The following is a 13,558-nucleotide window of genomic DNA, read 5'->3' as shown; positions in this document are numbered from 1 at the left end:
TTTGTAAAATGGAAGTCTGGTGAATAAACGTGAGTGTTTAATACTGCGGTGTCTGAGTCATATTAACGCTACATAGTGGAGACCTGACCTCTAACTCTTTCCCACCCCTGTCCCTAAACCCTAGTCTGACCTCTAACTGTGTTAGATTTGAGGGTGAACATGAGGAAATCTGCAGATGCTAGAAATTCAAACAACAACACACACAAAATGCTGGTAGAACACAGCAGGCCAGGCAGCATCTATAGGGAGAAGCGCGACGAAAGGTCTCGGCCCGAAACGTCGACAGTACTTCTCCCTTTAGATGCTGCCTGGCCTGCTGTGTTCTACTAGCATTTTGTGTGTGTTGTAGATTTGAGGGTGAACTGTTTGTTGGAATAAGCTTCATGATTGTAAGCAACAGACAAAATGCTGGAAGAACTCAGTAAGTCAGTTAGTATCTGTGGAGGGTTAACATCTGGAGTTGATTGTAAGGTTGATATGCTTTAATCAATATACGGTGGAGAATATATTGACTAATTGCATGATGGCCTTGTATGGAAATACCAATATGATTGAATAGAAGAGCCTACAAAAAGTAGTGGATACAGCCCAGTCCATCACTGGTAAAGCCCTTCCCACCATTGAGCATATCTACATAGAGCGATATCACATCCATCAAGGACTCGCATCATCCAGGCCATGCTGTCTTCTCACTGCTGCCATCAGGAAGGAAGCAGAGGAGCCTCAGAACCCACCAGGTTCAGGAATAGTTATTACTCCTCACCCATCAGGCTGTTGATCAAGAGGGAATAACTTCACTCACCCCATCACTGATTTGATCTCACAAACTATGGACTCACTTTCAAGAAATATTCGTCTCATGGTCTCAATATTTATTACTTGGTTGTTTATTTATTTATTTATTATTGTTATTGATTCTTTTTGTATTTGGAGTTTGTTGTCTTTTGCATATCAGTTGTTGGTCCATCCTGTTGGGTGCCGTCTTTCATTGATTCTATTGTGTATCTTTGTATTCACTGTGAATGCCCACAAAAAAAACATATGATTACGTATATATATACTTTGATGATAAACTTACTTTGAATTTGAATGCTTTAAACTTAATATAAAACATTAACAGTTTTCATTTTTCCTGGCAGAGCATTAATCAACAGACAGGATACATGGTCGGGAATCAGCTTACCCTTGCTGATCTGCAAGTTCTGGAGGTTATCCTGATGCTGGAGGAGAAATTACCACTCATTCTGACTGATTTCCCACAGCTGAAGGTAGGGTCCACAGTCTGAGTCTGAAAGGCCGAGCACAAGGGATACGGGAGCCGAAACAACAGATGGGACATGTTGGTTCAAAACGGTTCGAGTCATAGAGTTATAGAACATTACAGCATATGAACAGTTCATCTAGACCGTGCCAAATTGTTAATCTGTCTAGTTGCATCTGTTTGCACCTGAACCATAGCTCTCCATACCCCTCTCATCCATGTTTCTGTCCAAATTTCTCTTAAATCAAACCCACATCTACTGGCAGCTCATTTCACACTCTTACCACACTCAGTGAAAATGTTCCTCCTCAGGTTTCCTTTAAACGTTTCATCCCTCATTCTTAACCCATGACCTTTAGTTAAAATCTCAATCAACTTCAGTGGAAAAAGCCTGCTTCCATTTGCCCTATCTATACCACTAACAATTTTGTATACATTTAGAATATGTTGATAACCAGGAAACTGTTCCTGAAGAAGTGAAAAATGTGAAAAAAGGTGATTATGGGAAAGTATAGGGGAGTTGTCAGAGCTAGTTTTTTTATGCAGAAAGTGGCGGGCACATGGAATGGATGACTAGGGTGATGCAGAGGCAAATGCATTAGAGGCCTTTAAGAAACACTTAGATAGATACATGGAAAATAGAAAAATGGAAGGCTTTGTGTGAGGGAAGTGTTAAATTGACCTTGAGGTAGATTCAAAGGTCGGCACAACATCGTGGGACACAGGGCCTGTGCTGTGCTGTGCAGTTCTATGCTCTAGATTCACCTGCTGTAAAGTTTATGCTTAGTGTCTCCATTTAGACTATAAGTCATAGGACCAGAATTAGGACATTCAGCCCATTGAGTCTGTTCCACCATTCCATCTTGGCTGATTTATTACCTCTCTCAACTGCATTCTCTCTGTAACCTTTGATGCCCAGTTCATTGTGTTGGCTTTCATGTCGTGTGGGCAGAAATCCCAGAATTACATCTTCATGAAGTGACTGAGTGAGGTCTAGCAGCATCACAATCACAATGGTACAATCAGCACAGAGAACGTAAATTATGTATACAAGACAGTGATAAAAAGTCTGCAAAACCAGATATTAGCACACGTAACCCCTGGGTCGCCTCAGGCATCGCTCAAACTCGTTCTTGTCTAGGGGGAGCAGCCTTCAGCCCCGCCAAACTGGGTAATCAGCTGGAGTGGATGCTGTGTGATGTCCCCGCCTCGCCCAAAAAACAGACAGTACACCTTATGCGATTAAATGAGTACAATTTATAAAGATTACTATAACTAAGCGATTACTAACGATACAGTATATATGAATAAGAGAAAAAAAGAAAAGGCGCCAAACTTATCAAAGTCCAAACCACTTCGTGCACAACCGTCGGAGCTCAATTACTGAAGTCTTCTGGCCACCATTCGATCCCCTCCGACTTCCTCGACCCGCCTCCTGGGACCCCCACGGTGGTCGACCAGACGCTCCACACTCCTCTGTCTCCGTCTTCTCTCATCACCGAAAACCTTGGGCCGGGGACCGTCGCCCAGCTTCCAGCATCCCGTCCTCTCTCTCTCACTCCATCGCGTCGACTCCCCAAAATCCCCGCCAACAATCAGTTTACAGTCTCAAACAAGTTTCCAGCACTTATCATAACAAAGACGCTAGCATTCCTACTATTAACACAGGCGCCAGCATTCCTACTTTTAACAAAACAAAGACGCCATTTTGATTACATACACAGTAACAAAAAAAAAGAAACCCCCCATTACACTCTCCCCCCACCAAATAAAAGTCATGTCCCCATGACTATTAGATAACTCATCACCTTTCCTGCCAACACACCGTAACCCAAGCACAAGCAATGAAATCTCCTCCCCACACAGTAAACCTCACGCCCTGTTCCTTAGGCGCTATATAGGCCAACTATCTGGGCGTTCCCTAACCCTTCTGAGACCTCCGTACCCCCCTCACCTAAACCCTTAGGCTAGGACACAGCTGGGGGGTACCTTGGGTCCACTACCAACTCCTCTTTCAACCTCTCACTCATGCCCCACACTGCACACAGCTAACCCTCCCCACTACACCTGACTCAGTGGAAGAAGGGCCAAAGGTCTCTTCCTCAATCGAGGGAAAGTCAGCAAAAGGCAGCATGTACCACACATCCAGCACATCACCTTTGAATCCGTATTCTTCCTCATTTCTTCGATCGGTAGCTGCTGTTTGATCTTCTCCAAACGGAAACACGTGACCTGCACTGCTCCTGCAGTCTCTTCAGCCTCCTGCAATTGAGATTATCATCTTCTCTGGCCCCTGGCTCAGCAGTTCTGACTCCTGCATCCCGGCCATCTCAATCTGGAATGCAGTTACTCCAACAGCTTCTTCCACCCCGACCTGAAAAGCAGCAGTTAAAGATTGGTCACCCTCCAGTTCAGTATTCACTGCACTTCTCTCCAGCTTTTTTTCTCCTCATGACTTCTTCCAGATCAACCTTCAGGTTTTGCACTTCATTTGAACTGTCGATGGTCATTTTCAGGTTCCCTTCAAGCTACTGCTTCCCCCTTCCGAGATTTGTCCGCAATTTCTTCACCTCCGCAAACTCCCTTCTCCAGGCTCTCAGTTTGCTGTGGCCCTCAGTCAAACAACTTTCTTCGTTCTCTCCAACTTGTAAGTCTTTCAAATGGTTCCAGATCACTCTCTCCGGTCTCTCAGTCTTCATTTCAAACTTGATTCCGTAGAGACAGACACTCACGAGCTGCGACCTTCGCCAGCCCTGGCACATGTCCAGAAAACACTTTAACTCTGTAGTTCTCAGCCGCTCCTGCAACGACCTCACTTCATATTCTCCTGAGGCAAATCCAAATACCAGGAGATCATCCACATACGTCAAAATTCCAAACGCCTCCACACCCCCATGGTCTTCCACATGCCCTGCAGGAAGGTTGCAAGGGCTCCGGAGATATCCTGTGGTATCTTTTCGGACCAGAAGACTCCTAGGGAACTTGTAACCGCCGTCTTCTCCTTGTCGGCCTCACTCATCAGGATCTGGCAACATCCACTCCTCAGATCCAGCACCTTAAACCTCTTCGCACCACTCAGATAGGCCATCGCCTCTATGGCCCAATATAATCCACACACACGCTGCCTACGTCTGCCACGCTGTAGGGGCCAGTCGCCGCAACCTCTGCCTCACCGAGGTGTCTTCAGCAGTCAACTCCCCTCCCTGGTGGTATTTCGCAGCGTCCACTAAGAGGGTCTCACCCTCAGATACTCCTCCAGGCCATACCACCACCGGCTCTTGTTTGAATTCGGTATCGGCCCAAGGCTGCTACACACGTCCGCACAAGCAGCTCGAAACTCTGGGTGCATCGATAATGCCTCCAAACAGCTCTCACCCGCCTCCTCCGGGCAGGCCCCCAAGCGCACCAACAGGATATTGGTTCTCTCCATAACCGAAACGCTGCCCGTCTCAACAGTGTCCGGACACATCAGCATTAACGATTCACGAACCTCAGTCACCTCCACATTTGCCTCTAAGAACTCCATTTTCACTGACCAACAACCGTCGTCTTTATAATCACCGGCACTGGTACCCCAAATCTCCAGTGCCGTCAATGTCATCAAGGGTAAAGGCTTCCAAAAACGGTTATAAAACAAACTGTACAGCAACTTAACTGGTGCCCCGGTGCCGAGGATGGCTTTAACTTGACCTCTATCCATCCGTAACAACACCTGAGTGCGTGGTCCCTCTAAGCCTTCAGGAATAGGGTCTGTTCCTTGCGGGAGTTCCTTGGTACATTGCTGGGAACGTGCTCCCCCAGAGACCCCAAGCCGTTCCCCCACTGGGCCTCCTCTAAGTTTCCCGACACCTCTCGGATCAACGGAACAACTGATCCCCTTGACAGATCCCCCTGGCTCCGCAAGCAATTTATCTGCCCTCCTAACCAAAAGGGATACCTTAAAAACTTCCCACCAATCTCCCGCCACGGATATGATAAGCCCCCCAGCTGCGGCATTTGACTTCCAGTCGAACCACATGCATTTTCCCACACTTTCCCAGAACTGGCAGCTGTCACTTCGAGATAATTGCGCCCGACAGTTCTAACAACGCTACCAGCCCGCCTACTCAAACTTTCAACCAATCCCTGTCGCTTTCCCTCAGCCAAGCACTGCCACTCACCCAACAACTGAGAGGTCTGCTCCGCCCACATCTCCGCCCCTTTAGGGCTGGACATTATTCCAACAACCGGGCGGAGCCCAGCATAGCTGAAACATCCCAACCTGTCACTCCTCACTCTCCAAACAGTACGGACAACCCATGGCCCCACCACCTTTTCGTCAGTGCTAGTCGGAACTCGAACAACGACCTCCGGGCTACCAACAGCAGCCACCCCACCCAACACACATGCAGAGATAACCGGCAATCGCACACCCACAAAGGCACACCAGCTCTTCGCCGCAGACATAATTTAAAGAGGGCGATCACACAGCTTCCACAGAAATCAATCCCGGACGAACACCCCCACAATGTAACCCCTGGGTCGCCTCAGGCATCGCTCAAACTCGTTCTAGTCTAGGGGGAGCAGCCTTCAGCCCCGCCAAACTGGGTAATCAGCTGGAGTGGATGCTGTGTGATGTCCCCGCCTCACCCAAAAAACAGACAGTACACCTTATGCGATTAAATGAGTACAATTTATAAAGATTACTATAACTAAGCGATTACTAACGATACAGTATATATGAATAAGAGAAAAAAAGAAAAGGTGCCAAACTTATCAAAGTCCAAACCACTTCGTGCACAACCGTTGGAGCTCAATTACTGAAGTCTTCTGGCCACCATTCGATCCCCTCCGACTTCCTCGACCCGCCTCCTGGGACCCCCATGGTGGTCGACCAGTCGCTCCACACTCCTCTGTCTCCGTCTTCTCTCATCACCGAAAACCTTGGGCCGGGGACCGTCGCCCAGCTTCCAGCATCCCGTCCTCTCTCTCTCACTCCATCGCGCCGACTCCCCAAAATCCCCGCCAACAATCAGTTTACAGTCCCAAACAAGTTTCCAGCACTTATCATAACAAAGACGCTAGCATTCCTACTATTAACACAGGCGCCAGCATTCCTACTTGTAACAAAACAAAGATGCCATTTTGATTACATACACAGTAACAAAGAAAAAGAAACCCCCCGTTACATACAAAAAACACAGACACAACCTAGGACAAATCTTCGGTAGTTCAAGAGGTGGTCTGTAGTGTTCCATGGCTGAGGTAGGGTTATGGTTTGGTGAAGAACTGGATACTTTCAGGGAAGTAGCTGTTCCTGAAGAACATAAGACCAGAAGTCATAGGAGCAGCATTAGGCCATTCAGCCCATTGGGTCTGCTCTGCCTTGGCATGGAACTTCAGGCTGATGTCAGGGTGAAGCCTGTCAGCAGCCGCACTCCACAGATGGGGGATGTTGACCTCTTTCATCCCTTCCAGAGCACTGCTGAGTAAAATCTGTCCTCTCGTAGGCTGAGACTTCGGAATCAATGAGTTCACCCGGAGAAACAAGGCGTCTGACATGGCCACCTGAAACTCTTGGTTTAATTCCTCTCCCCATTCCTGCTCTGACCTGGCTGTCCTTGGCCTCCTCCACTACTAGGGTGAAGCCAAATATAGACCAGAGGACCAGCACCTCATATTTCTCCAGGGTAGCCTACTACCCAACGGTATGAGCACTGAATTCTCCAGCTTCCAGTAACTGCTCCCCCTCTGACCCTTCTCTCTCCACCTGATCCACCCAGTTCCTCCTACACACACCCCAGCCTCCTTTTCCCCCCTTCCCCCCCACACTCTTCCCACTGGGTCCTCTCCCCAGATCTTTTATCTGGTTCCAGGTTTCATCTTGCTCCCCTATCAGATCCCACCATCTTCAGCACTTTCATGTCCACCTATAACCTGCCAGCTTCCACCAATATTTCCACCCTCCCCTCCTCCATCACCTTCCAGCCTCTGTCACTATTCCGACTCTTCACTCCTCCATCACCTTCCAGCCTCTGTCACTATTCCCACTCTTCACTCCTCCATCACCTTCCAGCCTCTGTCACTATTCCCACTCTTCACTCCTCCATCACCTTCCAGCCTCTCACTATTCCCACTCTTCACTCCTCCATCACCTTCCAGCCTCTGTCACTATTCCCACTCTTCACTCCTCCATCACCTTCCAGCCTCTGTCACTATTCCCACTCTTCACTCCTCCATCACCTTCCAGCCTCTGTCACTATTCCCACTCTTCACTCCTCCATCACCTTCCAGCCTCTGTCACTATTCCCACTCTTCACTCCTCTATCACCTTCCAGCCTCTCACTATTCCCACTCTTCACTCCTCCATCACCTTCCAGCCTCTGTCACTATTCCCACTCTTCACTCCTCCATCACCCTCCAGCCTCTGTCACTATTCCCACTCTTCACTCCTCCATCACCTTCCAGCCTCTGTCACTATTCCCACTCTTAACTCCTCCATCTGCTAATTACTCCCCTAACCTGGATTCACACATCACCTCCCCCTTCAAGATGGCGGCGCGACACAGTTTGCAACAGCCTCTCCAGAGTTGATATCTGTTATTTGTCAAGTGGGGTGCCGTGCACAATCCTAATCTGATGGAAAACAGATGTGTGAGCACGGAGGAACATCTCCAGGAAGGCCTTCTTCGTTGCTGCTGCTGCTGTGAGGTCCGGGTTTCTGCTGAGAAGAACAGGCCCCCAGTCCTCGGGGTTGCATTGCCAGTGGCCGGTGGCGGGGGCGTTGTGCACTCGGCAGAGGATGGTGCTCAGAGAGGCTGTGCCGGAGGGGATGGTCGGAGGTTCGGAGGTTCGGCAGACTCGGAGTTCACTGCAGTTGGGGTGCTTTCACTGTGTGCTGCTTCTGCGAGGCTGAGTCCGGCGGTGCCGTGCAAGTCCATAGCGAGGATATTCCCTTCTGCCGCATGCGTGGGACGACAAGTCTGTCAGGACCCTGAGGACTTGTGGAAACTGCGTGATGGTTTCTTTCGAACTTATAGTCTTTTTCTTTTTTTATCAATTATGCTATTGTTTGCACTGTTGTAACTATGTGGTTTTGTGTAGATCTTGTACCTTTAGTTTTTGGTTTGTTGGGTGGTAGAGTGGGTCTCTTGACTTGGTGTGTCTGGGTAGTCTTGTTTTGTCTGGTGGGTTTGAAGCTCCTTTCTGGGGAACGCGCTAAGATGGTAGCGTGATATTAATACATAGCAGCCTCTCCGGACTCAGGATTTGGGGATTGCCAAACGTTAGGTGGATTTTCTGGTGTAGTCTGTTTTGTCGTGTGCTTTTGTGATATCATTCTGGAGGAACGTTGTCTCATTTTTCAACCGCATTGCAGTTGTAGTTTCTAAATGACAATAAAACTGAAACTCAATTCAATTCAATTCAAACCTCCCAATCTCTATCACTATTCCCACCCTCCCCTCCTCAATCTGCCTGTCACTCCCCTAACCTGGATCCACCTATCACCTCCCAGCTTCTGTCACTATTCCCCCTCTCCTCTTCTCCATCTGCTAATTACTACCCTAACACACCACCACCCTTCACCTCTCAGTCTCTGTCACTATTCCCACCCTCCCCTCCTCCATCTGCCTATCACCCCTTCTTACCTGGATCCACCTGCCAGTTCTTGCCATACCCCTCACCCTCATCTCTTTATAATGACCCTCATCTCATTATAATGACTATCTTCCCAATCATCAATTGTCCATTTCCCTCCACAGATGTTGCCTGAGCTGCTGAGTTCCACCAGCAGTTTGTGTATTGCTCCAGATCCCAGCATCTGCAGCCTGTCGTGCCCCATAAATCAACAGGCCTTAGGCAGCTCATGGTGTCACTCAGGCAACTTCCCCACACAGAAGAATAGCAAAATGAAATCTGTACCTGATATGTTCCAGCAATATGTTGCGATGATTCCAGTAATACATCACATTGTTTCTCCAGGTAGGTTGGCAAGTCATTTGAGGTGACTAATGTATGTGTTCCAATAATTCCAGAAATTCAAGGAGAAGATCAGCAAGTTGCCGAGAATTCAGAAGTTCTTGCAGCCAGGAAGTCCCAAGAAGCCGCCACCAGATGATCATTACGTTAAAATTGCAAAAGAAGTTCTCCAATTCTGAAAAGCAAAGTTGTAGAAGTTCAAAGTAAATTGATTATCAGAGTACATAAATGTATACATTTTATACATTTTCTTCCAGGCATTCACAATGCATACAAAGAAACACAATAGAATCACTGAAAATACACATAACTAATACGGACAAACGGGTAGTGTTCAAAAAACAACAAACTGTGGAAATAAGAAAAAGAAAGTAAGCAATAAATATTAAGAAAAGTTGACAGATATTGTGCAGTTTCACTCCTGTGAGATCATTGAAAATATATCAAATGTGATTCATAATAATCTATGTGAAACCCAGGTGAAATCACTATAAACTCATCCAATTGAAATCTAATAAGCACTTTCACTCATCTGAACATTAGTTAATATCTGATGAAAGTATTATAACAATAATAATAATAATAATACAGAAAAAGTTTGATTGTCATTCTCTTGTTTGGCATCATTTTGTGACATCAGAACAAGTTATCCTGGTCTTGAATACAGTGCACCTCCTCTACCTCCCAACTTCCCCTGAAAAATACGCTGCGGTTTGAACTGCTTAATGATTTGATCTGTACGAACAATATGCATGGCAGCTGATGGCATTGTTTAGAAAGTGCATGGTGCGTTGGCCTTCATTAGTTGGTGGATAGAGTTTGAGCCACAAGGTAATGTCGCAACTTGATAAAACCCTGGTTAGACCACATTTAGAACATTATAGAAAGGATGTTAAGACTTAGGGTGTGGCATTATGGGCTAAACTATTACTTAAAGATAATAGTAAGACATCCTACTGGATTATGTGACTCTGGTAGTCCAGAGACAGTTCAGCATGTTTTACTGAATTGTAATCGATATAAAATTGAGGGAAGCATATTGTTCAAGAGGCTGTCTGACTTAAATGTATTTTGTTTTTCTGTTAAATCTGAGAACCACCATCTGATTGAAAAGTTTATTATTCTGATTCTACATGCGACTAGTGAAACTCGAACTAATTGTACATCCTGCGGAGGAGTAATACACCTAGATGCGTCTAAACTGCCAAAAATGGAAGAAGAAGAAGGATGTGAAGCTTTGGAGAGGAGGCAGAAGAGATTACCAGGATGCTGCCTGGATTAGAGACCAGGTCATATGAGGAAAGGTCAAGCAAACTAGGGCTTTTCTTGAAGGATGATGAGAGGCAACTAAATAGAGGTGTAAAAGATGATAAGAGGCATATATAGAATGGATAGCCAGAGACTTTTCCCTGTGGCTGAAATGGCTAATCAAGTTCAAGTTTATTGTCATTCAACTGTGTACATGTATATCGCCAAATGAAACAGCATTCATCTGGACCAAACTGCACAACACAGTACATACAACTCACACAACACAAAGTAATATTACCACAAATGATAAGGTGCATTTACGACATAAGTTAAAAAGTAAACAGTACAATGCCACTGGCACTTCATATGTGATGAGACAGGAGCTCTGTAGTCTTATCGCCCGGGGAAAGAAGCTGTTTACCATTCTCTCAGTGCTTGTCCTAAAGCTCCTTCCTAATGGTAGGGAGTCAGCGAGATTGTTAAACAGATGAGCGAGACCATTGACAATGATGAGAACGATAAGAGGGGACAAATTTTAAAGTGACTGGAGGGAAGTAGAGGGGAGATGTCTGAGGTAGGTCTTTTACCCAGAAAGTGGTAGGTGCATGGATCACACTGCTAGGGTTGGTGATACAGGCAAATAGATTAGGGGCATTTAAGAAACTCTAATGGGGCAACAGGAACAGTTCTCCCCATGATCACCTGGGTTCCTTCTAGGCCCTCCAGTTTCTTCTCACATTACAAAGATGTATCATTTAGGATTAGTAAGCTGTGGTCCTGCTACATTGGTGCTGGGAACATGACGACACTTAACAGGCTGTCCCCAACACATCCTCAGATTGTGTTGGGCATTAACACGAACAACACATCTCACTCTACAATCAGTGGCCACTTTATTCAGTATATCTGCTCATCGCTTAATCACCTGCTTGTAAATTATGCCTCACGCCCGGCAAGTCTTTTCGGGAGTGAGTCATAATTTGAAGTCAGCGTTCAAAGGCAGGAGCCAGTTGAAAAGAACAAGTTTCATCAGGAATGAGTTTTATTTGAGCCAAAAAGGACTGGGGGTGTCAGTGGAACAGCCATTGATGGAGTGGGCTAGTGTAAGAGTGGGTTCAACAGGCTTTGGCAAGAACAGGCAGAGGTTCTAAATAAGTTTCTAGTAAGATTTTTTCTCTTTCTTTGTCTATTAGCACATCGCTAGTGCACTGAAAATGGGTCCAGAGTAAGAAGTAGGTTCTTTGTATGAGATGTGGGAACTCTGGGAGACCTCCAGTCTCCCTGATAACTACATCCGCACCAGGTGCTTTGAGCTGCAGCATCTTACAGACCGTGTTAAGGAACTGGAGCTGCAGTTCTTTGACATTTGGCTCATATGGGAAAATGAGGAGGTGATAGATAGGAGCTGCAGGAAGGCGCGTGGCCTAGTGGATAAGGCATCAGTCTAGTGATCTGAAGGTCACTAGTTCGAGCCTCAGCTGAGGCAGCACATTGTGTCCTTGAGCAAGGCGCTTAACAACACATTGCAACAACACCGGTGCCAAATATGGGTCCTAGTGCCCTTCCCTTGGACAACATCAGTGGCATGGAGAGGGGAATCTTGCAGCACGGGCAACTGCCGGTCTCCTATACAACTGCGCCCTGGAAACCTTCCAAGGTGCAAATCCATGGTCTCACGGGACGAACGGATGCTTATTATTACTATTATTACAGGAAGGAAGTTGCAGGAGGCAGGTGTCCATGTGACTGTCAGGAGAGGAAAAGGGAACTGCCAGCTAGTGCAGAGTACCCATGGGGCCATTCCACTCAATAACAAGTAACCCGCTTTGAATACTGTTGGGGTTGGGGAACTGGAGATATTCTTGGGGAAAGCCACAGCGACGGAGCCTCTGACACTGATTCTGGCTCTGTGACTCAGGAAGGGGATTCTATAGAAAAGCAGACAAGATTCTATGGACATGAAAAAGACACCCAGGTGCTCCCTGCCATTCAGGTGCCAGAGATATCTCAGATCAGGTCCGCAACGTCCTAAAGTGGGAAGGTGAGCAGCCAGAAGTCCTGGTACATATTGGCATAAATGACATAGGTAGAAGATGGAAGGAGGTCCTGAAGAGAGATTATAGAGAGCTAGGTAGAATGCTGAAAAGCAGGGCCTCCGGGGTAGTAATCTCTGGATTGTTGCCTGTGCCATGTGCCAGTGAGGTTAAGAATATGGTGATTCAGTAGATGAATGCATGGCTGAGAATTTGGTGCTGGGGGCAGGGTTTCAGATTTCTGCATCATTGGGATCTCTTCTGGAGAAGACACAGCCTGTACAAAAAGGACAGGTTATACCTGAACATGAGGGAGACCAATATGCTCCTCAGCAGGTTTGCTAGAGCTGCTGGAGAGGGTTTAGACTAATCTGGCAGGTGAATGGGAACTGGACTGATAGGAGTGAGGATGAGGCAGTTAGTATTCAAGTAGATATAATGTGTAGGGACTCTGTAAGGAAGGACAGACAGATGACAGGGCAAAATTACAATCAGATAGGTTTGGTTGAAGTGTAATATTGTGGCAAAATTGAAAAGGGTGATGAATACAGGACTGAAGGCATTATATTGGAATGCACACAATATACAGAATAAGGCAGATAATCTAGCACAGTGAAAGCAAGGCAGGTACGACATTATGGGCATCACTGAGACATAGCTGAAAAAGATCATAGTTGGGAGTTTAACATCCAAGGATGTACATTGTATTGAAAAGACAGGCTGGTATGGAGAAGTGATGGGGTGGCTCTGGTGAAAATAAAATAAAATCCTTTGAAAGAGGTGACATAGGATGGGAAGATGTAGAATCCTTGTGGGTAGAGTTAAGAAACTGCAAAAGTAAAAAGACCCTGATAGGAGTTATATACAGGCCTCCAAACAGTAGCCCAGATGAGGGATACAAATTACAATGGGAGATTGTCAAGGCATGTTAAAAGGGCAATGTTGTGATAGTCATGGGAGGATTTCCATATGCAGGTAGATTGGGAAAATCAGTTTGGTGCTGGAACCAAAGAGACAGAATTTGTGGAATGCCTACAGGATGGCATTCTAGAGC

General features: G+C 46.4%; 1 protein-coding gene across 1 annotated transcript in view; it reads left to right on the top strand.

Moving 5' to 3' along the window:
• Positions 1 to 9,619, top strand: part of LOC140733439 (glutathione S-transferase alpha-4-like) — a 34,533-nt gene extending 24,914 nt beyond the window's left edge. The window contains exons 6-7 of the mRNA XM_073056765.1: positions 1,140 to 1,268; positions 9,277 to 9,619. Of these exons, the coding sequence (XP_072912866.1) occupies positions 1,140 to 1,268; positions 9,277 to 9,399 (252 nt within the window). The 3' untranslated portion in view covers positions 9,400 to 9,619. The remainder of the gene's footprint in view (positions 1 to 1,139; positions 1,269 to 9,276) is intronic.
• The last annotated feature ends 3,939 nt before the right edge of the window (positions 9,620 to 13,558 follow it).

Source organism: Hemitrygon akajei, chromosome 9, assembly GCF_048418815.1.
Source record: "Hemitrygon akajei chromosome 9, sHemAka1.3, whole genome shotgun sequence".
NCBI classification, from domain to species: domain Eukaryota; kingdom Metazoa; phylum Chordata; class Chondrichthyes; order Myliobatiformes; family Dasyatidae; genus Hemitrygon; species Hemitrygon akajei.
This window is presented reverse-complemented; position numbering and strand designations above follow the sequence as displayed.